Raw genomic sequence first — 26,521 nt, forward strand, 5'->3', positions numbered from 1 at the left:
CCCCGTGCTTCCGCCCGGGAAAAAATAGCTGCTTTGCTGCTAGGAGTAAAAATACTTCGGGGGGTGGGAGCCCCCGGGTGTTATTCCTTTATTAAATAATAGCGACCCGCCATCCGGATTTGGCATCGGTAGTCTGGAACAACATTCAAGTGGGTGGCTGGAAATAAATTTCCTACTTGAAATAGAAAAGCGCAAGGGATGAAGCGCAGAGATTTTCCCTGGGATTTTCTGCACGCCGCAGTGATAACTTTACACTTGGCAACCTAGTCTGGCATCAAACACGTTCTTTGTGCAAAAAACTGAAAGCTCTAAGATGAAGAACACCACACTTTGACCATGCACAGGTAACTTAACGTGATTACCCAAGACCCTGTTGTTCTAGATGAGAAAAGCGCTTTTCCTCTTTCCGGTGAAGCAATGGAAAAAATTGTCTTGAGTCTGTTTATAGCTTCTTACTAATGCTGAGTAGCTGCACTCAGGTCACATCTTCTTTCTAAAAATCGCTATGGTTTTGAACTCCAGGTCACCAAATGGATTCAGACAAACCAGAGGATCAGAAAAAGCAGCAAAAAGAAAAGAAAGCAGGATGAAGTCGTTTTCCAAAAGGTAAGGGTTCATGATGTGCGTTTGTGTAACGGGAAAAAGGGCAGCACGTCCAAAATGCCTTCCAGTGACACCACCTTAAACTTTATAAAAGAGACACTCTTTAGCTTCTTCGACAAGGTGATATTAAAAGGGTGTTACTGATAAATTTTCAGTGTCACCATGGAATTAAAATGGAAAGAAATTAATAATATTTCTGTAGTTAATAATCTGTCTGTAATTTAGGAGACACAGTTTTCCTATATTTATATTTTAACTGGAACATTCTGAGGAAGAGCGAGCAGAGTGCTTTCATCAGAGGAGTTAATAGCACTTGAGAGCTTTTGACAGGACCTGCACAACTATTTGCAAATTTTCAGACACTGGTAGTTGAAAAACAGTTTTCATGGTGGATATTGGGACAGTAATAGACAAGATATGTACATTGAAACAAATGTTCTGACTACACATGTAGCTCTCCATTTACAGCGTGAGTCTGAAAATCATCTATTTGCAATATAGATTTCTATTAATGAAAATATTTCTGGATGGTTATTTTTAAAATTACTACAGAGGATTTTTAAAACTGAATACAACCAAGATTGAGCTGTTTTTTAAACTGGTGATTTTTGATTTAGTTATTGTGAAACATGTTCTATAATGTTGAGTTCAGCATGTAAATCACAACCTAGAGAGGTAAGTAATCAGCTGACGCTTTTACTAAATAGCTGTTTTCTGTCCTCTGAAGAAAAAAAATCTGAATAAAGATGCATTTCCAAATGCATTATTATAACCACGGCTTTTTTACTTGCTTTGGTTTTACAAACAAATTTATAATTATTTTTCAAATCCTCGTTACCTTTAAAGGATTAAAATAGCAGTGTGTTGTTTTGCTGTTTCGGCAGTGCTTCTAGAATGCATGATGAATCATTGCTGTTTCTGTAGCCAAATTCTTGCTGATAGCATGGCTGCCAACTCCTGGGATGTGTTGCCTTAGTATGGGCATTGCAGTATATGACAAATGTCTACAAATTGCATTGTTGTGTGCGGGTGATTTACCAGCTCCATGGTGAGTTAAAAAACCACCAAATAGAATCCCATAATTCACTATGTTTTTATTTTGTAACTGGAATACATGGTGTAGGAAAGATGTTCTGTGTTGTTGCACTTAGAATGACATGATCTAAACAGAGATAGCACAAACTGTTGCACCAGATAATTCCATTTCTGTTTGTATTTCTGCATGTGAATGTTTGTTTTCGTGTACACGTAGCATTTGTATTTACAGTTGTTCTGTGTTAAGATGAAGAATTTTTCAGTGTATCATTGTGTGAATTTGTGATGGTACAAATAGCCCTACTACGAGCTACAGTCTGCGTACCTTATGAAGTAATTTTTGAATGGTACAAAGTAGGTCCCCTGCCACATCTTAACTGTAGGCTTAAGTACCTTATGCTGTTACAGCCCTCCTAATCTCTTTTTATAGGAGAATGCTTCCTCAGTGCAAAACCCCTTTGTACTGATAAAATTCCATTTCTCTTGGAGGGGTTGTTCTCCTCCTACTGCTCCAAGGTCTGTGAGAGAAGGCTTCAAGCATGTAGGCTTGCCGCGTTAGAAATGTAAAACCTAACGTGTAAACCTAAGATATACTCACTGTTAGTTTAAACGGTAATCCTCCAGCAAGGTCTGTGAGCAGAAATGGGAGTTAAAGCTGAAGGCAAGTATACGCATCGTCTTCTAATATCCACAAGTATTAGTAATTCTTGGAGATTCAATACATACTCACGGCACTGCATTGAGAGGGTACTTTGCCTCACGGGAAGAAAAAGGGCTAACAATAACCTTACCTTTGGTAGAGAAACCATTGATTAGGCACCGAGGGTGGGATTCTTCCTGTTCCTTAGAAAAGTTTGGTCATTGCAGTGGTGACTTTTCCAATAGAGTTAGAGACGAGAGAAGGCAAACAGGACAAGGGACCTCCCTGGTGCTGGCAGAGCTTCATTGTAGTGTTTAGTGCCAGAGTTGGTTCCATCTAGGTTTCCAACATGGACTTACCAGTCCGTGTGGTGCCCGGTCGGTCTGGGTGGTGCTAACCTCCCTTCCATTTGAATTCTTGATTTTTAGCTGTGTCTGTGTTGGCTTGCAGCAGAAATGGCATCGTACAGCAGTTTAAGTGCTTCTGCAGGGGTAAACAAGAGAACAAGAAAGAAAACAGCATGTAATGGAAAAGTAAGGCACCCATGAAGAAAGTAGCAGAAGTAGGAATAAAACCATTGCATGAGAAGAGGGAGGTGAGAAGCAGAGTAATAAGTAAGCAGGGAAGTCAGAGAGCTGGTACTAGCTCTTCACAAGTGTAAAATTAGGACACTGACATATTTTGCGACATGTGGAAAACTGAGCTTTGTGTTGATCTTGCTTATCCTTTCACAACAAGCATTAACTTATTAAATGTAGCTTCTAAACTTTCACGTGCCTGTGCTGTCCGATTTTCCTCTGTCATTTTTTTTCTTTGTGATAGGAAGCCCTATTTGTAATACAAGATGGATGACTTTGCTATACTGAGACACCGCCAAATCAAAGCAACTGCTTCTGCATCCAAGTACAAAATCTAGGACAGAGAGATAACTCTGTATGGAATAAGTCAAACAGAATTGTGGAGGAAAGGTTGCTGACAACTGCCGGGGAATTGCTTCTTGAAAAAAGTTGCCTTCTAAACAGTTAAGTTTGTAGGAGCTGACTCTGCATATGCGTTTATGTATTTAAAGAACATTTGAAGATGCCATGTGCTGGATAAGAACTCTGTAACGGGTAGCGTTAACTGCACTCAGGGGAACCAGTGGGGAAGCTGGTGTAGAAAGGTGTGGACCCACACATGACGGATTACAGCCGTGTAACAAATTCCATGGGTGAGAAAGATTTCCTACTCAGGTAACTAGAGGGGTCTTGTGTTTTGGTCTTCTCTCTCTTAGTTTTTTTTTTTCTTTTTCTTTGAGCTTTATTTTTCCTTTCAAACCATTTTCCTGCTCTGAAGTATTTTTTTTCACAGCAGCTTTTGTTACAATCTTTCCTGCTTCTTTTGCAAACCTCTTTATTCTCCTTCGTCTCCTTTGGTCACCTTCACTACCATTCATTACTTTCTGTTTACTTTCAGTCACTTGTTATGTGTCATAAGTTATCTTTTGCTTGCTTTGTTTTCTGTTCATAGTACTTTGTAGGTACTCTACTTAGGTGCACATACACAAGTTTAAACCCACTCACCCCTTGCATTTCTGCTTTTGTCATCCTTCCTATTCCCATACATTCTTTACTCGTTTAATCTTGCACTGTCTCTTCACTTTGTCATTTAGCTGGTCAGCACATCTGGCAATTGCTATGTGTATCAATGCAGAAGTTTATTTATGTGAGAAGATTAGAGAAGGTAGAACAGAGCTTGGAAAGAATTGATTGGTTAAAATTAGTTAGTTTTTATTGTGAAGACTGTGATAGAAATTCTAAGTGTTATTATTTTTGTTGGTATACTGGACTGTGCCTGCTTGGAAAAAAATTTCATTATCCATGTCAGTGCTGAGATTTAGGCAGAAGAAAACAATCTTTAAATCAGACTAGTGGAATTGTAAGCACATGATCCGTATGCACGGTGGAATTTGAGGGGAAACATATCTTTTTATTAGGACACTAATTCACTTTTACATGGAGTTCAGCGTTAAAACATAAAAACTGCTTTGAATGTACTCCAGTGGTAGAAAAAGTGTCATAAGACGAGACAGCCAGGGAACAGAGTAGTTAGGGAAAATGTCTGCGTGTGTGTGTGTATATATACAGATACTGGGTAAGGAAGATGCTTTGTGCAAATAATTATCAAAATTGCATTTATCTGTTTCAGTTTTAGTTTGATTCTATACTGAAACTCTGAGGACAAATTCAACTTCCCCAGAATAATTTTTGCTGCTTACACAGAAATACTGTTTTCATGTGTTTAAAGTTTTTCTGGTAGTTTACTAAAAATTGAGTTGTCTTTGATTTTTTCCTATTGGTTGTTGCTAATGAACATTCATCTCACTCCAGAGATTTGCAATTGTCAGTATTTAAGCTCTATTTATAACCTGAGCAGAAATGATTGTTGAAATAGCTGTTACGTTTCTAATAAATAAAATAAAAACCAAAACAGTTGTGATATGTATGACTAATGCTAAATGCTTATAACTCTTTTGTCCTTTAACAACAAATTCACCAGTGTAACTGAAACACAAGAAACAAATATTATAATTCATTGAAATGAGTTGTGGTGTTATACTTCAAGGAGAAAATGTTTTGAAGCCTTAGCAAAAAATACGTAGGGAGAAGAAAATATGGTGTGGTAAAAGAGAGCTTTTAGCTAGGAAATTTATTCAGGATGATGTGCTTCTGCTAACTCAGGTAAAAGAATATTAACATATAAGGCTTTAGAATTACTTTAAAAAAATTAATTATCATGTAGTTTTTGCTTCTCAAAATGAGTATTTTTACTTGAATCCACCAAACTGAGAATCAAGGCAAGGATCAAATCTGAAATACATCTCTTGAGCTTGTATACTGCTTAACAGCTGCGAGAAACATGGTAACAAGTCCGAAAGCATTTTTTGGAGTGTTCAGCGGAGTCATTTGCTGTACCTTACAGTTCCAAATTCAGTTATCTCACAGAACTTTCTAGGAAACCTGTAAATGTCTTTGCTGGCCTCCACTGATTACAGATAACATTTAATTCCTTTGGCAAACATGGGTTTGGATGGAAAAGTTTATACCCACCTCATTTACAAGAATTGCAGTAAATGTTAAGCTACCCGAGAAACAGAGCCTCTTATTTCAAAAACTTTGCCCCTGAATACATATGAATATAATTTTAGGCCATTTAAATGAAATATTTTCAGCATTTAGTCTTCCATGCCTGTAAAAATATTTGTATTTATGGAATGTTTGGAAACTGTAATTGTACAGTGGCAAAAAACCTAATATTTTTTAGGATAGTGCTGCTTCAGAGTTCACTTAAGAAACATTTAATAGAACAAGAAAATACTATTTCTATGTGCAAAAAACTATATATATAGAGAGAGAAAGTTGAGTGGAAATTTTGGTTTAGTGATACTAATAACTTTTTAAAAAAACAGTTCAGTTCTGAGGTCAGCGTCAGCTGTATCTTATTTGTAGTAGTGTTGTGTCAGGATCTTTGTTTCGTTTTTCGTAACATCCATCTCTATGAGCAAGGAAGTGTTGTTGCATAGCATATTTCACGTTGAGTCTCCCAGGTGGATATTGTATTGTCAAAGGGTGAATGTTTCTATTAGGCCACGTTCGGGCCCCGTTTTTAGGTCAATGAAGGAATGTGCCACTATGCATATGATGATTCAAACTCTGAGATGACCCTTTCTACACCAGGAGAACCTAGGCCAGCACGGCCATATATTGGAATAGCTTAAAGTTTACAGATAGTTACATCACTGTTAATTATAGCTGTCCAAGCTAGCAGCCATCCTGTGGAGTGAAAGATTAAGGTCACTTTAATGTAAAACACAAGTTTGTGCAGGCAAGAGAAAGGCAGTTTTAGTGGAGAGGTTTTTTTCTTTTTGATTTGTAGGAAGAATGAGTTATATGCCTGTGATGGAACGCTGTTTGGCAATCAGTCTCATTGGAGGCATTTTAACAAGGGGATGTTTGTGCATGTTACCATATGATAATAACAAGATAAATTACATTACTGGGATCTATTAATGCCAATAACTTCTCAGTCTTCTGCTGTTTCTAGTTATAAAGCCCTGTCTATGATGGCTGAAACATTCTCCTTTGTACCTTAGCTTAAAAATACCTTTTGTGTTCAATAAAATAGCAAATGGAAAATGTGAGAACAGTTTTGTTTTTTCCAAAATAACAGAAAAACAAGAAGTATTTGACAGTTTTTAATACTTCTTAAATGTCTGCCCCATCAGTTTTTATGCAGTGAATACTGAGCTGATGGAAAAGAAGCTTAGGCAATTAAGTTGTTCTGTATGTGCCTTTCTCCCTTTCCTGCCTTTAATTTAGGCATGCATTGGGCATTTTCAGTGAAACTTGCTAGGGCTCTAAATCTGCGATGTTCCTGTATGAGATGCTGTGGGAAAAGCCCACATAAAGGCAAGGCCGAAGTGTGAGCTCCATCCTTTCTGTGAGTTCTAACAGATGCACGAGGGGGAAGATGTTATGACTGTCCTAACCACAGGAAACATTTTTTTGACACTTTGAGACAGTTTGGTCATGAGACACAAGTTTCTAAGAAATCGGATTTCGTTACTTTTGCTTCTCACAGGATTTAAAGTTTTGGTTTTATGAACTGTATCCTAAATACTGTTCAGGTTGCATGCTCCACATGCGGTAAACACCAACGTAATGAATTTGCCTTACAGTTGGTTTCCTTCTTCAATCCTAACACAAATACCTGAGAAAAAAGGGGCTTAGGACTTAGCTTGGAAGACTGATGAGTGTCTCGCTTCCGTTCTCTCATCTGTATTGCAAAAGGAAATGAAATAAAGCTAGAGAGTATTAAATGTTTCCATGCTCGAGATCCTGTTTATTTCAAAGAAAAGATGACCAGCTCAGTGCCAGTTCTGCAGTAACTATGGTTGTCTTGTTTTTTGTTTAAATTCGAGAGATTTCTCTGGTTTTTGGCTGTACTTCTGACAAATTCAGCAAAGCTGCTCATATATTTAAATGCTTTGCTTAACCAGGCCTTAGTCATTTATCCTCAAGATCTTCTTTTCAAGTGACCGCTTTACTGATTGAAGATGAGACTTGACTTCTCCCAGTTGCCCAAAGTGCATTTTACTGGGAGATGTGGTATGATTATTTTTTTTCTTTTAAATATCTTACAATATAGATTAAACTGAGAGGGGGAAGATAATATTTGAGGAAGGATAACTGTAGAATTAATTTACCTTAGGCTCAGTTTCCTTCTATGTCCTGCAGTTTCCCTACCCCTCTTTCACTTGTTAAAGTAAAAAGTAGGTGCCCTTCTGAGCATATGCCAGTTTCTAGTGTGGGAAACCCACAAGATGGAATTCTAAGTTTATCACCCAAATTTACTTTCACTGTGGCTTGATAAATATGGCCTGTTTTTTTGACTACAGGTGTAACCTTGAGTAAGCCTCTTAGGTTTTCAAATACTTATTAAGAAATAAAAGGAAGTAAAAATTTTTAATTTTATCTTTTGTGGAGCACAAGCAATACAGACATTCATATTTAGGAGAAGTGATTGCTCGAAGAGAGTAGAAAGCCACAGAAAAGTGATTTCAGCTTATCTGGCTTTAGAGGTGTGGATATGTAAACAGAAGGTGCACTTTAAAACTCTTTCCAGTCCAAGCAACTAATGTACCATACTTTTGTTCTAATACACCCTCTTATTTTTTAACATCTGTAGTATTTTTCAAGGAATTGAACATTTTCCCTCCTTTGAAAAACTACCATGCTTTTTTATCAGTACAGGAGAGGAAACACACATGCCAACAAAATGCTTTCTGCAATACTTGTATTGCTCCTAATTTTACAGCAGCTCAATATTGCAGGATGGAGATGTATAAAAGCAGCCGAAAGATTCTAGACATCTCAGAACATACTACCTAGTAGTGTGAAGATACAGTTTTAATGCAACTGTGTGTTTACAAAGTGCATTCTACTAAACAATTGCAAAGTGGTTTTTTTTTGTAAGGACCTCATTACCGTTGCCTGAGATACCTCAAAAACTTGTAATGTCTCTCTTAAAATTCTCTGTCCTTCAGAATCGAAATAAGAATGTTTATCTTGATTTTACAGATGGTAAAACAAGGCATGGAGATGCTAGGTAGCTTGTCATCTTTCATCTAAGAAAGTTGGGCTGGGCAAGGTAATGGACTTGAAGTCTTCCAAGTTTGGTGTCCTAACACAAACCTTCACCTGAGGACTCTCTGTGTTATCAATACCAAAGCATAAGGCATACAATTTTCCATGTAGCAGTCAGTGCTCCATGCACCATGGTATGGACGGGTTGGTGGTACCTCAGCCTGTAGCCAAGATGGGAACAGAAGCTAGTGCTGTGACTTCCTCTCCCCGAGGAGAGGAAAGGCCAAGTGCATATAGCAGTGTAATTGGTAAGATGAACTTGGGCACAGGAGGATTTGTTTTATCAGTATTTATATTCCAATAGAACATACTTTCTAGTAATGAATTAAGTGGTTTCTGGTAATGAATGAAGGTAATAATTTATTGGACAGCTATTTACCTCTTTGTCTTTGACTGCCTATGAGCGTATGCAGTCCTGTAACTTTTAACACAAAAGGAAAGTAGAATAATTAATAAAAGCTTGCTAAATCATGCTTTTTCACTGCAAAACGTTTTTATTATAAAACTTGCAGGCACAGTATGATGGGCTGTTGGGGGCATGATACTTAGTTTAGAAGCCAGAAGCGTGCCTGTGTGTTGTGTCTGCACAGCATAGAAAGGGGCATGATGGACAAGTCTGTTCCTGTTTTATTAAGCTGGAAGTAGTATAGAGCAGGAACCTATAATAAAGAACAATTGCATGCATAATCCTTTACTGTAGAGGTATGCTTGGCCAAATGATGTGTGCTGCTGTGCAACTATGTAAGACAGAAATACAGAGTTAAGTATCTGGCGTGAATGTCCTGTGCAGTGATCTAGCCTTCTGGTATAAAGTGGCATGTAAGTAAATATTTAACAAGTTATATTTAATTAAAAGTATCTGGTCAGACTATCAGATTCTCTTACAGTTTGTCAAGGGCACAGGGACTTTTTCTCAAAACAAGCCATTTTGTACTTTCAGAGTATATTTCCTATCTTACACTTGTTTTTAATCAGTTAAAGCCTGTGAATGTCCTGTATAAGAATTTGTTTGAAGTGTTTTTAGAAAGGGAGGTTGTGTAATACCAATGACCTAGATGTTGTGTAGACACTAAGTCTTTTCATTTGTTTTCTCTTGTACAGAGCATTGAGACAGGAAGCATTCTTAGAATTATTTTTAGATTTTTAAAAGTCAACCTTGATTTCCTCATGTAACAGTAATCCCTTGGCTAGGCCTGAAAGCAATATTGTTTACTCTTCCATGGTGCCATATGCTTGCAATTTTTTGCTTTATTTTGGGTGTCTGTGGGTTTTTTTTTAAAGAAAGTACTCAGAAGCTTCCATTTCTATTGGATTGTCATAGTTGAACGGGTTGGGTGTAGAAGGAAGTGCCCCCTCATGAATCTGTAATTCTTCTCATTGTGCCATCTAAATCAGACATAGTAAGTGGTGTGATTTTTTTGCATTTTTCACACAAATGATATGGTAGGCAGTTTCAGGTTCTGCATCTCTGTGATGTGAAAATATACTTAGCTAAGTGTTTTGTTACATGTCACGCCAAGCTAGTATTTGTAAAACATACTGAGACTGGTAGATGTAGTGACAGTTAAGAGTTAAGGGAGTTCCTGTTTGTTGTTGCTGGTGTCAGAGCAATGACTGGTGGTTTCAAGTATGGGAATTGAATGTTAATTGTTCTTTGTGTGAGGCATCAGCTATTCCGTATCTTACCCGTATTTGTCTTGCAGTACAACTTGATGTTTCCAAATCGTGTGCTAGCCAGTGTTTGACTGTTCCTTTCATCAATAAAAAACTAGTGTTTTTCAGCTTCTCTCTTCCTGAGTCATCTTCCTCTGAATGTTTCTATTACCCTCAAACCTTAGAACACGCCAAATAATAATATTATAAAAATGTCTTTTCATGACAGAATAAAAATCCCTTGTGACTCTACAAATCTGCTATGAAAAAGTTACTTTTGAAGACTATTATGTGAGTTTTACTTAGTCATAACATTGAGACTGTCTGTTAAAATTTATGAAAACATGATTATGGACACAGAAACATGAATACTGGATTACTTACCTACAGATTTAAAAAAAAACAAAATAGCTCATTATTAATTACGCAGAAGAAAAACTGAAGAGTGAGAGAAGTTGGATCAATATACTATCACTTTCATTATTGTGATTCTAATTATATTTACAATTTTTATAAATTTGTAAGCTCACAAAATGGGAAGTGACAAAGCCATGAAGTGTTATAAACACAAATAATATCCTTGAGATTTTGTAATACTCATTGTTACTCACGTGTTGGCTGAGGAGATCTAGGTAAGAATAGGAAATGGATTGTAGAAGGCAAGTTGAAGCTCAGGGGTTTTCCTTTGTGGTCCCCCTCTTCAGCTAGTTCCTGCATTTTCTACTGAGGAGTCTGGGAATACAACAAATAGCCCCAGAGTCTACAGAGGGCTGTAGAACACTCCAAAACTAGACATAGAAGTAAAGTTGCTGTAAGTTAATGGGAAGGAGAAATTGGCTACTTAATTATGTTATGGTTGCTTTTAATGTTAGGACATGGGGCATGGGAAGGAGAAAATATTTGGAGGGAATGTCAAGTTAAAGATTCCTTTACAAGGACATCCTTCATATTCTGGAAGCTAGCATATAATGCAAGTGGCTTTTTTTTTTTTTTTCCTAGTTTATTGAATTTATTGCCATCTTGGCTTCGTTAAGAGTGGACTGGGTCAGTGTTTTGCAACGCAGACTCTTTCCAAAGCACTGGCAAAGATTTAGCAGTAAATCCAGCTGAGTTCCCCTGAGGGTTTGATCTGAAATTTTGACTTCAATATTAAATTAGGCATGGTTACAAGACAAGAATTATTCGAAGTTTTTATGAACCATGTGACTGACAGAACAGGCAACTGGGATGCAAATCGTTTTCATGTATGTTTTCTTTGTTGGGTCAAAAATATATTAAGGATAAAAACATTCTTTTGTATGGGACTTGAAGAGACATAGATAAAAAGATAGTTTTTAAATCTTAATACCCCCTCAAACTTATTTGCTGAAGTTTCCTTTGTTTGAGGATTCCTCCCCCCACCCACCCCTACCCCTGCCAAAAAGGGCTTCCTCCTTTTTTCTAAACACCTGAAGCTTCATACAACTATCCCATGTATTTCAACTAGACAATGTTTGGGGCTTGTTTGGCATTTTCTTCTGTTTAGACTTCAGTTTTATTTTTGAAATACACTGTGATGTGGCAATGGCCAAATGGACTTCCCATTTGTTTCCTTGGCCTGCTTTATATCTATATTGCCATGATTCTTTATGGCAGGGTGCTGCAGCTATTCCTGCCAGTATTTCAGGTTACATTATGAATGTGAGTCATGAAATAAATGTTGTCCCATGCCACTTCAGGCAGAAATTTCTATTAAACTTTGAAATGCCCCATCACCACACCATAATTGCGGTTTTTTGCAACTCAAAATATGCTATGCTTTGTATAGCATATATATATGTATATATATGTATGTATATAACTGTATATTTAACAAGGTGAGATTGATGTGTGATGAGAAAAAACAATGTTAAAAATTCTGGCAGTCGGTCATGTGTCTATGCCCGAGTCTTCTCCATGGTTCCTGCTGGATTAGTTCCTTGCTGGTGTCAAGGTTAGCAGCACTGGGTGCTCAGAGGGAAATCAGCTAACAATCATTAAGTTAGCCTCTCCACAGTACCACATAGCAAATACAGCCCTTTTATTTTCATTTGCTGTCTTGCATCATATCCCATCTGCCCATACTTTCACATGGTTTCTTACCATGATCCCTCCCTCATTTTCCTCATTACTTTGTTGGGAAGAGTTGAGTTTCAGCAATGTCTTTATTTCCTCCTGTGGCAAAAATGGCTATCATGAGAGTGAAAATCCATTTCTAACCAGGGAATGTTTATAGATACACTACTATAACAAATACCTGTCCTTTACCTGATTTAAACCTCTTTCTGGTTTGCCTATGAAAAAAGAGGGAAAAGATAAAAGGTTAATGTCTGCTTGTTTTGTTCTTTTTAATTGAATGAATGGAAAGCAAATAGATCTTTCTCTATGGAGCAACTCCATGCTATTACCAATACACTTATCCCTCTTTCTTTTCTTTTTGTACTGTTATTTGTCTGTTCTTGTGGAAGGTACTGTTGTCATATAATATAAACTGCAGAGAATCGCTTCTTCATAAATGTGCCTGTGTTAATTTTATGAAGGATTTTAGGCATTTTGGGATGCACAGTTAATGCTGAGACATAAAAACTGAAATCATGTTAAGAATGTGATGGTTTCATTTTAGCTCAAACATGAATGATACTTGATTAAGCTATCTTCACTTAATCTACAATGAAAACAGGAACATAATTTGGAAGTGGGGATTACATGTGGCCAAAAAAATAGTATATACTTTGGCTCCATCCAGTAGCTCTCCCGAGTCATTTTAGATGCTACAGGAAGGTGCAGTCATGTTCTGAGGACTAGTACTTTTGAAGTATGCCTTTCTGTTACAAAGGCTGTTTGAGAATAGACAGGTTTTTTACCCAAATGGCAATAGAGCAACTCTTAAGTGTTTACTCAGATTAAATGTTTTTACAGTATGCTGAGAGCTTTGATAGCTTGACCGGGTTTCTGGGGAGAACTGTGCCCCTGAGAGCCTTTTGTTTCTTGATTTAATTTGGACAAGATTGCCAATAACTAAAAATCAGCTGTATCTAAAGATTGCTGAGTGTTTTAGGTGAGGTAAGGCATTCCTTATTCCTTCTCAGTAGGAATGGCTCCTAAAACAGCTAACAAGAGAGTTGGTATTGCTTAAAATCCTTTTTCGATTGTTTTAGCAAAAGCCAAGGATAGGGTAGATTTGAAGATACGTATCAGCATCTGAGGCTCCGAGTTGATGCTAATTCTCTCAGCCTTGTGTATTTTGCACACTTTAAAGGCATTCCCCCTGGTAAGAAAAAAGATCAAGTTTTCCACCATTTACTCTGGGGCTTTTGTTTTATTTATTCATTTTTTTAAATGTGTAGGATTCATTCTGGAAATCTGCAGTCCATACAGGGGAGAGAATTTATGTTTGAGCTGAGCAAGATATAAGGATGAAATAGGTTGTGCATAAGCCAGTCAATGTGAATGCTCAGTCAAAAAGCTCTTTTAAAATTTAAACCATTTCTAGGTCAATTGGCCTGATGTCTGGTAAACTGAGGGAGGAGAAGAGACAGATGGTTGCCTTTCAGCAGGGGCTGCTGAGCTTGAAGTATGTGTAAGAGCATATCCACAAAGAAGTAGTGAAAGAATATTTACAGGCACACCAGAAGTAATTGGGAGAGGACTGACTGAGAGAGACGCCTCGTTATTATCTCAAAGAGAAGGAAGAAATAGTTTAAGAAAAGCCAGTATGGGAGGGGAACCTGAATTTTGATGGGATCCATGCTGTGAATTTCCAGGGAAGGCATACCTGTCCTTGCTAAGAAAGGCTTTGTCCCAGATGGGAATATCCATCTCCCGGTAGGTGTTGAGGGTGCACATCAACCTTCATGGCCTCCTGGCTAGGTCAGTATTAGGAAATTTCTGCATAAAATGTTTTGAGTCCTGTATTCTTTCTGATGTCTTGGCTAGCATACAGAAGCAAAGTGTTACAATCTTCTTTGACTATACTGCTGTAAGATTAGATAACAGGGGAGCCCTTTGGAAGTCTTTATGAAAACCTCTGTCTTTGCATCTCAGAACAGTCTGGAAAGCTCCTGAAATGCAGCAGGGGGGAGCCTGTTGGGGAAAAGGTACCTTAAAACTGACAGTGAGAAGTAGAATCTGTAAACACTGGGATCTCTGATAAGGTGTTTTTGGATTAATTAAATGCAGGATCAATTATAACAAAAATCAAACTGGTTAAACTGGGTGTCCCCATTATTAACCTCATAAAAGTATTAAAAATAGAATCCACAGCAAACAGGATGTCTGGTCATAACTGTGCAGTTTCGATTGCCTGGTATTTATGCAGTTGACCTTCTGTGCTGAGATCAGAGAGCGGTGAGGAGCCTCGTGACTGTGAATAAAAATCCTTTTTAATCTGATCACACCAACATGGCCGCTCCTGGAAGGAGTGGGCTAGCATTTGAGGGTAATGCAGAGAAATGAATCAGTACCTCCAGGGAACAGCACATACGCAGCTCCCACTCTGCGGGTGACATCCTTTCCGAAAAGCTGTAATTGTGGCCAGTGGAACTACATATTTTCTTTTTAATAGTAGTGTTACAATTCCTGTGTTGTTTTTTTTCTCCTCTTCTCTGACATTAAATTTGGAAGTAGACTGTCGGGACTGATTCTGAGTACAGAGACTTTATTGCAAGTTCCTGAACTTGTTGTATCGAATGAATTAACAAACGAATAGCTTTGGGAGATGGGCCCAGCCAAAAGGACACGGTGAGCACTCGGTGGGTGCATCACGGGAAGCGTTCCTCATTGACCATTTGAAGTAGAACTATTGAGAAAATTCTTTCCTCAACCTGATAGACAAACAGGCATGCCTGCAGCCTGAAGTCTGGACCAGACAGCACGGGCGTTATAGCACGGAGAACGATTTTGTTGGTAGTCCTGGCCTTTTGTGTGATGAGAGGGCTGGGCTGGCTCCTGAGAGCTGAAGCACATGGGGCTGTTCTTACAGCCACATGCAAATACCGTTTTTTGTGTTCATATTGTTGTGAAATGCAGTCGGCTGTGCCAACAGCTCTTAGCTGAAATTAACCTTCTCTATTGTGTGCTTTTCTCTTGCTCTGAAAATTTCCGTCTCTTTCAGCTGAAAAGCAGACTGCCTTAAGTTTTAAGGAGCAAATCCATGAATGTAACAAAAGACAAGGTAAAAAGTGTCTGAGATACTACTTTTAAGAGGTGTTGATAGCAGATACTGAAATTTATTGAAAATAGTGGTAGCATGGTTGCATAAAAAGGAGGCTGAAGAGTCAATATTAAAAGCCTTAAAAATAAGGCTATCATTTTTTTTCATTGTTTGGAAGAAACAAGCTGTTTCAAAGTTGGCATATCTCAGTATGTAAACATTTTTTCTTAATGCTCAGCTGACTTCTTAGTGATCTATTTGGTATTATTTTAAGAACTCCTGAAATGGTATTTAGTGTTTCTGAATGTGTATGCAGTTTGTATGAATCAATATTACAGAATTTTTTTTCCCAGATAAGTGTACCTTGGTAAACAAATGAAATAATAATAGTATTGATAGAGGCTCAGAAATTTCCCCAAACCTGTGCAGTCGAACAGTTGCATGTCAGTAGTAGACATGATATGCCTTGGAGAATGAATATGATTGCCACAAATGAGTCTTCCAGAGAAGAAAAAAAAAATAAACAGCAGAGGGGCGGAAGAAGGAATTTCTGTTAATTTGTATTGATCTGGGTTTCAATTTTGTGATGATTCACTGGGGTTAGTAAAGCTGTACATATGGATCTTCACTTTGTCTTGCTGCCAAGTTCTTAGGTTTTGGTAGTGCCCTACTTTCTGATTTTTCTTCCTCTTCCTTTTAAAGGAGGATGTTGGCTCACAGCAGCAGAAATTCTGTTGCGTATCAACATATATATTAATGGCATACTTGAAATAAAAGTTATTTGAAATAGTTATTCCTGGCTTATTTCTCAGTGCCTTTTTGCCAAGCCATTTGTTTAGTGAACCTTTGAAAAGAGAGATATAATTTTCAATTAACTGAAGGAATGTGCAACACTCAAATACCACACCCTGCCTGCTTAAGAGGACAATATTTTTTTTGTGCCTACATGCCCTTGAGTAGTTAAGAGGCAGGTTTTGGGCTGATGTCAGTTTATAGTGGAAAAATACAAGTCTGAAGCTATTGCTTGAGAAGGCAAAATGTGTAGGTGTAAGTCAAACAGTGGAGGAATGTATGGTACAAGAAGTATAGTTTTCTTAAAGAAATGTAACTGTACTAGTGGAATGGGATTGACTAGAGCTCTCGTCAAGTTTTGATTTTATCTCAGACTGGAGGAAACTTATTTATCGTCTTAAAGAAGGCACAGGGTGTGTATGTATGTGTGTCTATATATATGATTTGACTTTCCCCCTTCTCTGCCAAAAATGAGAAGAAATGCTGTGTTTTATGTAATGTGACTGTAAATTTTTAATTGGTTTCGTTATAACATTTTTAGTTTAAAAGAGGGGTTTTTTAAAAAGAAAAGTTTGTAGTACTGATTTTTGACCTTGTTGGGAAAGCATGATTAATCCCTTGTAAGCCCTTGCTTGGTCCTCTGCAAGAACCATGTCTTCTCCTGTGCCATCTGTGTTTCAGTGAAGTAACTAGGCTTGAGTAAGACCACACACACACACAATCCACACAGAGGATGTGGATTTAATTCTGAAGAGGAGGGTTAGTGTACAGTAACTGTACTCAACACCTACGGAAGGCTTCCTTCCTCCCCACCTGATGTCCTCACCAGCTGTCCCTGCTTACTGCCTGTGGAGGTTCACGTGGCTGGGTGCGGGCAGAGCTCCACTTAGAACCTGACTGCTTTTGCACAAAAGGGGCATAGCAAACTTCCCTCAAGAGAGTAGGGAGTCATCCAGGATGGTCCCGCAGCTCAGATGGATTAAAGGTTGACCATCAAGTGCCACGTCCGTAGGTGCACGAGGTGCAGAGGGTATGGGCAGGGTCTGCATTTCTCCCCGTTGACTCTGAAGGCATCCAAGAGCCAGCCTGGTGTAACCTTCTTGCCTGGCCCCTTCTGCTGTGAAGTAGCCACAGTAGTTCTCCAGAGCACGCTCTGCCAGTACCACACAAGCATGGAGTGTGTTGCAGCTGCTCACTGTAACTACAGCTACAAGGCTGAAACTGGAAGCTTTTAAATATATTTTTTTTTTTGAGTCCCCGTGTTACCAATTTATACGCTCTGAAGGGATTGGGTCAATAAATTGGATGTCTCCATGGAGGAAACTTTAAGACAAATACCAGAAAAAATGCCAATTGTGCTCTTTCCTAGATTCTGGCCTTAAACTATCACTGTTTTAGTAGGTACTCCTCCATCGTGGATTGATAGTAACTTGGTTATATTTTAATGGGCCACTTGGCCCAGTTTAAACTTCTTCTGCTTAAATGTCAGTAGATACTTATTTTTGTTTTCAAATTATGACCTTTATGAAAAGAAGAAAAAGAGAGGGTAAATAAAATCATAAAACCTAATCTCATTCAAGATTCAACGAATTCTGTTTTTTGAGTCAGCAGCTCAATCTTGACTTTTCATTTTGTTTGTACCGGGGGTCTGTATATGGCAGCACAGCAGAGGCTGTTGCATGCCGTGAAGCAGAGTGCATAAAATAGTAAAAGCAGCTTTTTTAGCCCAAAATTTATTTTGTCTTTTGTTGGTCAGTCAGACATTTTAATACTGAGTCAATTTCAAATCTGGGCAGGCAACATAGTTCTGCAGCAATGTGCTATTCATAGGGTTTCGGTCCTTAAGCAATCTCTTTGCAGGCATGTGATGCCCCTGTCCACAGTAGTCCCCATTTAGTATATCCCAGTTGAAGGACTGGCAGTTTTTCAGGTGGAGAGAAAGAAGGATTGAAGAGCTCAAATTTAGCTGAAATTAGTGCAAGTTTTTACAAAAGTGGTATGTGCACATTTACTGTACTGGGAATGCAGCCACTGGATTAACGTTTGCAGATCTGGTCTTTTCGATTATTTTTTGTGGTTTTAAGTTCACTTTCGAGTTTGGAGTTTAAATGTGAAGACTTGAGAAAAGCATGTCTGTCCATCAGTTGGGATGGAGAAGTACTATCTGTTTTGAATGAAGTGGGTTTGTTTAGTCCCATGTCACATTTAGCTTCAGTGATCCCATACTTTATAATCCATGCAATGGAGCTACTTTATGCAAGTTAGAATGCAGTATTCTGTGTAACGAAAAGCCACCCGTACTCTTGGAATAAATCTATGCTAGTTTAAAGCAAATGTTGCTGTGTACATTTTCTCTGTGAACTGGTATAAACTTCATGTAACCTAAAGAGTGCAGTGGCACTGCACTGGGTGTACAGTGTAGAACAATGTAGAACTTAGTGCTCTGCATCAGCTACAGAGACACTCAATAGTTTTGTTACTGTTTTAGTTCACCTACATAAGTGTTCCAGCTGCCATATTTTGGCAGTGGCATGACAAATAATTTTCTGTTTTAAAAGGTCATGGAAGGGTAATTTAAATGTCCAAATACATTAGCTATTGTTTTATTTTTTAATTCTCCCCCTTCTTGAAATTACTGAGAAATCCAGTTGTGTAAACAGGAAAGTGATTTAGCTCCTCCAGTAATCCACTATACATTCAGTGTTTGTGCCTTTCAAATTACAGTGGCTAGATGTAAGCAATGTAATAAATCATTCTGTGACCCGTACAGCATGTATAGGTAGAATGGCTGCACACAGCAGTTTCTGTTCTTCTTCCACAGTGCAGAAATACCACATCATGTAGCAATATTAGAAAGATGAGTTTAGAGAGACTAGTGTAGGATAACAGAGAGAGGATAGTCTGTCCAGCCATGTTGCAATAGTACGGCTGTAGGAATAGGTATGCCTAGTGACTTGCGTTGCTTTTCATAGTTCTTTATAGATACAGTCAGTATTTTCTTTCATAGGAAAAAAGTCTAGTGCTTCACACCTGTAACGATGGAGACAAAATGATAAGTTAACTGCAAAGGTTTGGGCTAACGTGTACCAGATCAGACATCTGTGTGCCAGATATGCATGTTTCTGGGAGACTGTTCCCACTCAGTGGTCTGCACAAGATGCTGTTCTTTATTTAATCCAGCTTTTGATGGGTTTCTATGAAAGATGGAGATTATGGTTTAGAAAAATCATTTTTCCTTCTCAACAATTCCTCCATCTCAATCTGCCTTTCCTGTTTTTTAGCAAGTGTTCTTCTGCTGACCGTTGCTGAGACAGTGGCTCTGAATTTTTCTGCTGTTGTGTTTGTTTTGCCATGGCGGTTATTACCTACAGTGAAGGAACCTTCCTGGATGTCCTGGGGGTTCCCATGGACTTTACATTTTTCAGATGAAACAGTGCAGCTGTGTGTAAGCTCTGGAGGGACAACTATGGAGCTCCTGTATCCTTAGCCAAATGATATAACTTCCTTGGTGAAATTGGCGGCTCTGTGTAGACCCCAGTAAGACTTCCTTTCCCCAACTGGAGAAGTTGTGTGTATGCCCTCACAGATCACCCCTGCAATATCTCTGTTCACTGATGGTTCCTTGCTGGCTGTTAGCCAAGATATTTTTCCCAACTTGTACAGAATAAAATCCCATTGATCTAAAAGGACCTACTTCCCCTAAAACTGTAATGCATGTTAGCATTAGTAATTTTTTTTCTATTTTTTTTTTCTGAATGAGTAGAATCACATTTGTGTATTATCGGGGGGGGGGGGGATTTGGGGATTTTTCATTGAGGTTTTTTGGTTTTTGTTTTTACTCACTATTAGAAAAGTTTGCATTAGTTCAGCAGTAGTATTCTTGTTCTGTTTGGCTTACTCCAATTGTCTTCTTCTGAGCTGCTGAATACCAACTGCCAAATAACTTTCCACAATCTGTATTCCTTCTTTTTAAGGGACAATGGCATTGCATGCACAATACAGGATGTCAACCCATGATCTTGCAGCCCCTGGGCTTGCTGGCTGTGTTCAGGCTAGGCCAGATTCTTCATCCTTAACATCCTCTGAGGTGTAGAACTGTGAAGAGCTGGTAGCTTATGCCTCAGTTGACTTGAGAACTCACCTTAGTGCCACACAGGTTTTTCTCTCCTTTCTGCTAAAGTTCAGGTGCTGGCCTAGCTCGTGCTTCTCCAGCACTGCTACCAGAGAAGAAGTTAGATCTGAAAATGTAGTCCTCCACCACTACATAGCTCTGGCTGGCAACCACAAGCTCACTTACATTGAGGGTTTTATCTAAATTACAGAAGTTATTCTTTCTTCCCCTTTGCCCTTTTCCATAATTGTTTCCTACAACGATATATTTGCTTCAAGGACAATCCCATCTGATTTCAGAGGAGAGGAAGAAAGCTGATCCGCTCCCAGGAAATTCCTTTGGTAATTGCAGGGGTTGAGCTTGTGATACTGTGGTATTAATAGTTGCTGTTGAGATTTTATAGGTGCTGTCTTTCACCTTCTAAAATGATTGAAGATTATTTTAGTCTTGTTTCCTATCACAGATGCTCACATTAAGCTAATTTCAGTGTATATGTGTTTATCCATATGTTTTCTCTAGTAACCTGGCTTATTTAGATCAAATATAACAAAAAGACAGATGTCAAAGACAACTATTACAGTAAACACTAGCCAGATAGAGGAAGGAGAGTCAGTAAACAATGCCACTGAAAGAGAGCTTGTGATTTGTTAGATACAGGGAATGTCTCTGTAGAAAGCCCCTAGAAGTACCTGAATAAGTGAAGTTTAGGTGAGTTTGCAGTCAACCACAGGACACACATCCAGTTACTCATGTAAAACTGTATAAGGGGAAAATACAGTTTTATTTCTTGTGATGGTCACAACTCGGTGCTATTGTTTCACTGCAGAGTGTTTAATGAACAAGACTACCTGACCACATATTTTGCTATTTCATACCCTCTAACAGGATAACATCATGTCATCGGGCAAAGCGAAGAAAAGAGAATGCAAAATCTGCTAGTAATATATTTCCTCGTTTTTATTTGTGAGTAAAGCTTTTAAGAAAAGCCAAATCAGGTGGTGGGGGGGGTGTTCTTTCAGCATTGTGACAAAGGGTATTTGAGTCTGAGGTTTTGTCTTTGGTTTTCCCAAAAGGTGATACTGCATATGGATCCATTTAAACAGAATTAGTGTTGAGCTTCACCCAGGTTGTCCAGTCATTAAAAAAGTCATGCCAGCTCCAAAGCTGGACTAAGACTCCTGAGCCAATTTTGGAGCACGTGGCTTGGCCTGTCCCACAGAGCGCATGTGAATAGTATTATTAGCTAGGCAGAAGCATTTTTCAGACTTACACACTAATTTAAAACACAGGTGGAAACTCCTCCCAGCTTGTTTAGGTACATTATTTTTCTCATAGTCTAGTAGTTCACAGTAAATTAAAGTGCTGCGTGTGCATCCATTAGTTAAGATGAAATACACTTTGGTAATAAAAAATAACCCATTTCTTTAATGTGCATAAAAGTAACAGAAATAATTTAATTTTTAATTTATTCTTGACCAGCTGTTTTGCTGCTCTGTAGCTAAAAATGCTGTGACAACTGTAGCTTGTTTTACTTAATTTCCTCTTCAGGGAAACCATGATCAGACAGTATTTTTATTACATTCATCTTACTAAATTTTACCAGTCCTCCATTTCCCTGCTATGAACTTTGGCATACAATGGAGAAGAGGAAGAGACAGAGGCAAGCTAACATTCTTCATGACTTTGGGCCTAGCAGGAACCTAGAAATCTTACATCATCTGTGTGGATGGAGCAAGTGTGCCAACCTCTCTTGTTCCACCTGAAATGACAGTGGCCTGTGAAGCGGATTCTGTCTGATGTTGTGCACAAATTTAAAGGACAGGAAAACCTTCATTCTCATGCTTGGTAATTGCATTAACTCTGTTCTAGGATTTTCAGTGTGCTGATTCACATCCTTCTTTGGCATCATATGGATGAGGAAGAAAATCCGGTTTCTAACTATTTTGTTCTAAGCTACGTATATGCATATGGGTGGTGTGTACTTACCCATATGGTGGTATGGCATCATTAACTGTGACAGTTTTTATTCTCTATTTTCAAGATGCCCATCTCATCTGTTGCAGCTATCAGGAAGAGTAGCTGAGTGACCATTTAAGTCGGTTGAGATCCTTCCATTTTCTGCCTCCCCACCCCCTCCAGTATTTTCCACGGTAGCAAGCTTTCAGAAATTGTCAGAATTTACAGACTGTTCTTTCATGAGTAAGTGTCTTCCTTCCAAGTTTCCTTACAAAACTCAGAAGTGGCTTGATTAGCTTCCCACAGTCCTTGCTGTGGCTTTCTGTGGTATGAACCATTAAACTCATTAAGCTAATAGCAGAGAATGGAAAAGAACACGATCAGAAGGAAGATGTTATGGCAGTTCTTCTTATCCAATCCTTTCATTCTCAGAGGATCTGATAGGCACAAGGAACTTAACAAAGATTTGGGGTTTGCAGTCACCATCTGTCTGTCTGTTTGGTCCTCTGTTGGCCGTTTTTCTTTTGTTCTCTTTCTTACTGCTTTGTCTCTCTGCTTCTCTTTCTCAACTGGGTGGGACAGCTGTCCTAATATACTTCTCCCTTGTAATGTGCACGTAAGATGTGAAGAACAACTGCTTTATACCAATCCTTATATTCATCACGGAAGCACCCTGTAGTTATGTCAGCCGGCAGATTCTGAGTGGAGTATGTTTTATTGCTCTGCAGGCCAAGAGGTCATGCAATGATGGTGATCTTTGTTGTTCCACCCAGTGTAGAGAATCATTGTTGTGCAGCTGATGAAGGCAAGTCCTTCAAAGACCAGTCTCAGCTTTCTAAAATCAGGGCAGGGGTCGAGGATACAGAAAGAGGCTACAAATTACTCCCTTTCTTGCAAACGAGGGAAGACAGTGCATCTTCAGGAGTACAGGGAGAACCTTGGTAGGGCTTGGTGCTGTTGAACAAGAGTAGTTGCATCTGTTTTAGAGAGGAGTTGTACGTAGTGGCATGATACGTCATGCACTGGAAGATTTCTAGCTTTGGCTGTGTAGTTTGGCAATATTTTCCTCGTCAGAAAGAATAATGTGTAATGACATCTGAAAGTAAAAGACATAGAAGAAAATAAACCTTGAGCCTAAATTTTAGAATAATCAGATATACTTACTCAATTCCAGGTGAATCTGATAAAGTGGCTGAAGGATAGATTTTGATCTCTCGAGTGGATTGTGAGACAAGCCTGACGTGTCTAGCTGAGAGAACCACTCAGTAAATGCAAAGTATAGCACATAACTTTTTATTTGGTGTCTGGAAAATGCTATGATCAGACATTAATTTGTGATTTTAAAAGTAAGACTGTGCTGGTGCGTTTGCTGTTGAAAAGTATAAGGCTGTCCTCGCTCTGCTTTGCTGAGAATTGTTGAAAATTTATATTGATCAGATCTGGTTACTTTTTTTTTTTCTTCAAAGTAATGCACCTGATATGAAAGGATCTGTCTTGTGTGAATTTCTTTTTGATTTCACAGTGAAACGATTTAACTCAAAATACAAGTTTTAGGATAGGAGATGTTGATACAGTCCTTTCTTCTTTTCTGAAAAACCATAGCAGGAGAGGTGAAATGTTACAGTGCCCATTGGGACTTTTCACGACATAGAGCCTTGTGCAGTGAGCCCAGTTCACTAGGTTTTAAGTGTGTTGGTTTGGGATTGATGCCAAACTTACAACCAGTATTACAAATGTACACAATGCTCAGCCTAACGGCAGCAGCAGTCGTGTCAGGCCTTCCCTTTTGTTTTAAGGTAACCCAAAGTCTTTCACATACTGAGTCTCTGTGCAGCGTTCTTAATTCTCACGTTGGTAGAAGCTGAAAGCAACGTAGGGCTAAGCCTATCGAGCACCTCAATAGAACAGAACATTTTCCATTGTAAAACAGTGGTTTCCTACGAAGGAAGAGAAGGCAAGGAATACAGATGTCCACTGATTTATTAATACTCAGTCTTTAAAAAGTGTCTGCTGTATCCATTTTCCAAGAAACGTTGTTTCAGCAATGGAAGCGATTTGGGGGTTAGGTGGAAAGAAAGTACAACCCTGAGCATTTTAATACAGAAAATTAAGAAGGAAGGAAGACAGGTCAGGAAGACAGGTAAATATTTAGATCTACTCAATGTTCATACCATCTCTTAAACTCAGGCATGTAATATCTTGAAACAAAATGTCGTGCTTAGAAGTGGTCTTGTCATTATCCCTTTACCCCTCCTGCAAAGAACAGTCATTGTTATTTTTAGTTCTTTCACTATTCTTTGGCTTCCCTGGCAGCTTTTTTGGCATCTAAGCTAACTCTTTATTTGCTTTCTATAAAGATCCAGTATCTGACTAAAGGGTCTGTTTGTGCTGTAGTCTGAAGGTTAACTGATGCATTTAGAAAACAATAACTCTTTATTTTACCCTGAAGCAGTGCTTTAGTTGTATACCAAAACTTCACAGTCCAGTTGAAAGATCTCACCGTCTTTGATGTTCAGAAGAACAAACCTTTTTCAGAGATTGCTTCAACTGTGACTGACAGCCAGCCATCTCTGCTAGCACTTGGCATGTGCACAGCAGAATGGTGTCACTGCGACACATGTAAAATGTGTGTCAACAATGTCCACCCTTTCAGTTGGCACATAAATAAAACTCTACCTAATTCATACTGTAGCGGGGGTTTAGAGAAACAGCATGGTGCTACTCTGCTGGAGCATGGTCAGCATATGTTTTGAGTAGTAAAGCTTAGAGCAGAAACCTATGAGGAAAATGCCAAAACTTTTGCTAAATAAGTTGTCCTAGGGCTTGTGATTTTTGACAGAACTTACCGGGTAGGGTGAGTGGGTGGATGAAATGAAAACGAGTGGGAAAACTCATCGAAAAGATAGTTTGATCCAGTGTGCTGGTGGTCTCAGACAGGGTGAGATGACATCTCTGGTCTTCTTGGTGAATGCCTGGACTAAAGGGAAGCCATGGTGTTCACAGTAGCAGTGTCCAGGATTGCTACAGAACCTGGCTGCATGATTTGGGGACATTCTCCTGAGATGTGGACGTTGCAACCTCGCCATCTGCCAGACAGAAGATTTGGTAGAATCCATTTCCCCTGTGCTTAGGTGAGGGTTCACTGCAGCAGCCCTGTATTAATCACCATGGTCCCTATTTGTTTTCTCAGTTAGTTTTACTAAAGCAAGGCAAACCAGAAAGGAACACTACATTTGTTTGAAAGTGAAATTTTGGGAGAAGGGTTTTGTCTTTGTACCTAAAAATATAGCCAGACACTGATATTTTCTTGCTCCAGTCTTTTTTTTTTAAAATCCAACTGTTAAAATACCTCTAATCGTGCATTTTGATGTTGATCAGAGCACTTTGGTCACTGCAGCACATGGGATCTGTGCTGAAGCAGTGAGTTCAGTCCTGATCAAAGGCTGTTCAGTTTATTTTAATTTACTCATTTTTGGTGTGCTTTTCTGCCATGAAAAAATGTGCCACATCCTCTGTGAAACGGGGAGCCAGTGAGTAGTGATGCCATCCAGAAATGGATCTTAATTGTAGGTGAACTGTTTGTGAGTTTTTTTCATGAGAGAAAGTTGTGTGAAGGTGAAGGGGAAAAAAATGTAGTTTTACTACTGATCACTTTGGAAATATGGTCCTAGAATTTTTTCAAACTGCCTAAGGCTTTTTATATTTTAATTGTTCGTGTGAGAAAAAATGCTGCTTTGTCATGTCTTGCGGTCCTTTGTCCCATAGGCTGAACAGCACAAGATGACCCGCTGTATTCTATGGCTGTTTCTTTCCCCTATGTAATATGTTATGGTTTGGCTAGTGTGTATTATTTCAGCCCTCTTTTTGCATAGGGAATGTCTGTAAAAGAGCGTGTAGAAAGTGTGCTTTGAATACCAATGTATTCAGAATTAAGCACTGGAAAAAACTCCTGTCCAGAGTTTTACTGTTAAACAGTGTTTCGTAGTTCCAGCTCTGTTTTGATGTCAAAGGCCTATTCGTGAATTAGTTTTTGTTCCTCTCTATGCTACTGACACAAAATGAAGTTTTATGTCAATGACCCTAGTATCCGCAATGACTTTGGGAAACAGCTTGCAATTTATTCCCTAGAGTTCTTCTTGCTCCAATGTAGAAGCCCCTCAGTGTGGTCTCTTTCCCCTCTGTCCAAAAAAAAAAAAAAAAAAAAAAAAGGAAAGCAAGATTGGCTAAGCAACTGTTCAGGTTAAAATCATTTTGCTTAGGTATGCTGATTCAAATCCAAGCATCTCCAGCTGTAAAATTTCTGGATGACACTATACCTACATTAGAACTATTTAAATAATAAATTTGGATAGTAGTTGAGTAACGTGCTGATTAAC

General features: G+C 38.6%; 1 protein-coding gene across 10 annotated transcripts in view; it reads left to right on the top strand.

The window, feature by feature from the left end:
* Positions 1-26,521, top strand: part of LOC106884837 (chromosome unknown open reading frame, human C9orf3) — a 230,667-nt gene that overhangs the window by 149,175 nt on the left and 54,971 nt on the right. For 9 of the 10 annotated variants that reach the window (XR_001411305.1, XR_001411308.1, XR_001411309.1 and 6 more), the window contains exon 13: positions 521-606. Coding sequence is in view for 5 of the 10 variants with exons in the window: in XM_014936533.1 (XP_014792019.1) it covers positions 521-606 (86 nt within the window). In the remaining 5 variants the exon portion in view is untranslated. Of the gene's footprint in view, positions 1-520; positions 607-3,100; positions 4,748-26,521 lie in introns of those variants that run through there. The other variant, XM_014936587.1, reaches the window with a different exon arrangement.

This window comes from Calidris pugnax, unplaced genomic scaffold (assembly GCF_001431845.1).
Source record: "Calidris pugnax isolate Ruff unplaced genomic scaffold, ASM143184v1 scaffold2, whole genome shotgun sequence".
Lineage (NCBI taxonomy): Eukaryota > Metazoa > Chordata > Aves > Charadriiformes > Scolopacidae > Calidris > Calidris pugnax.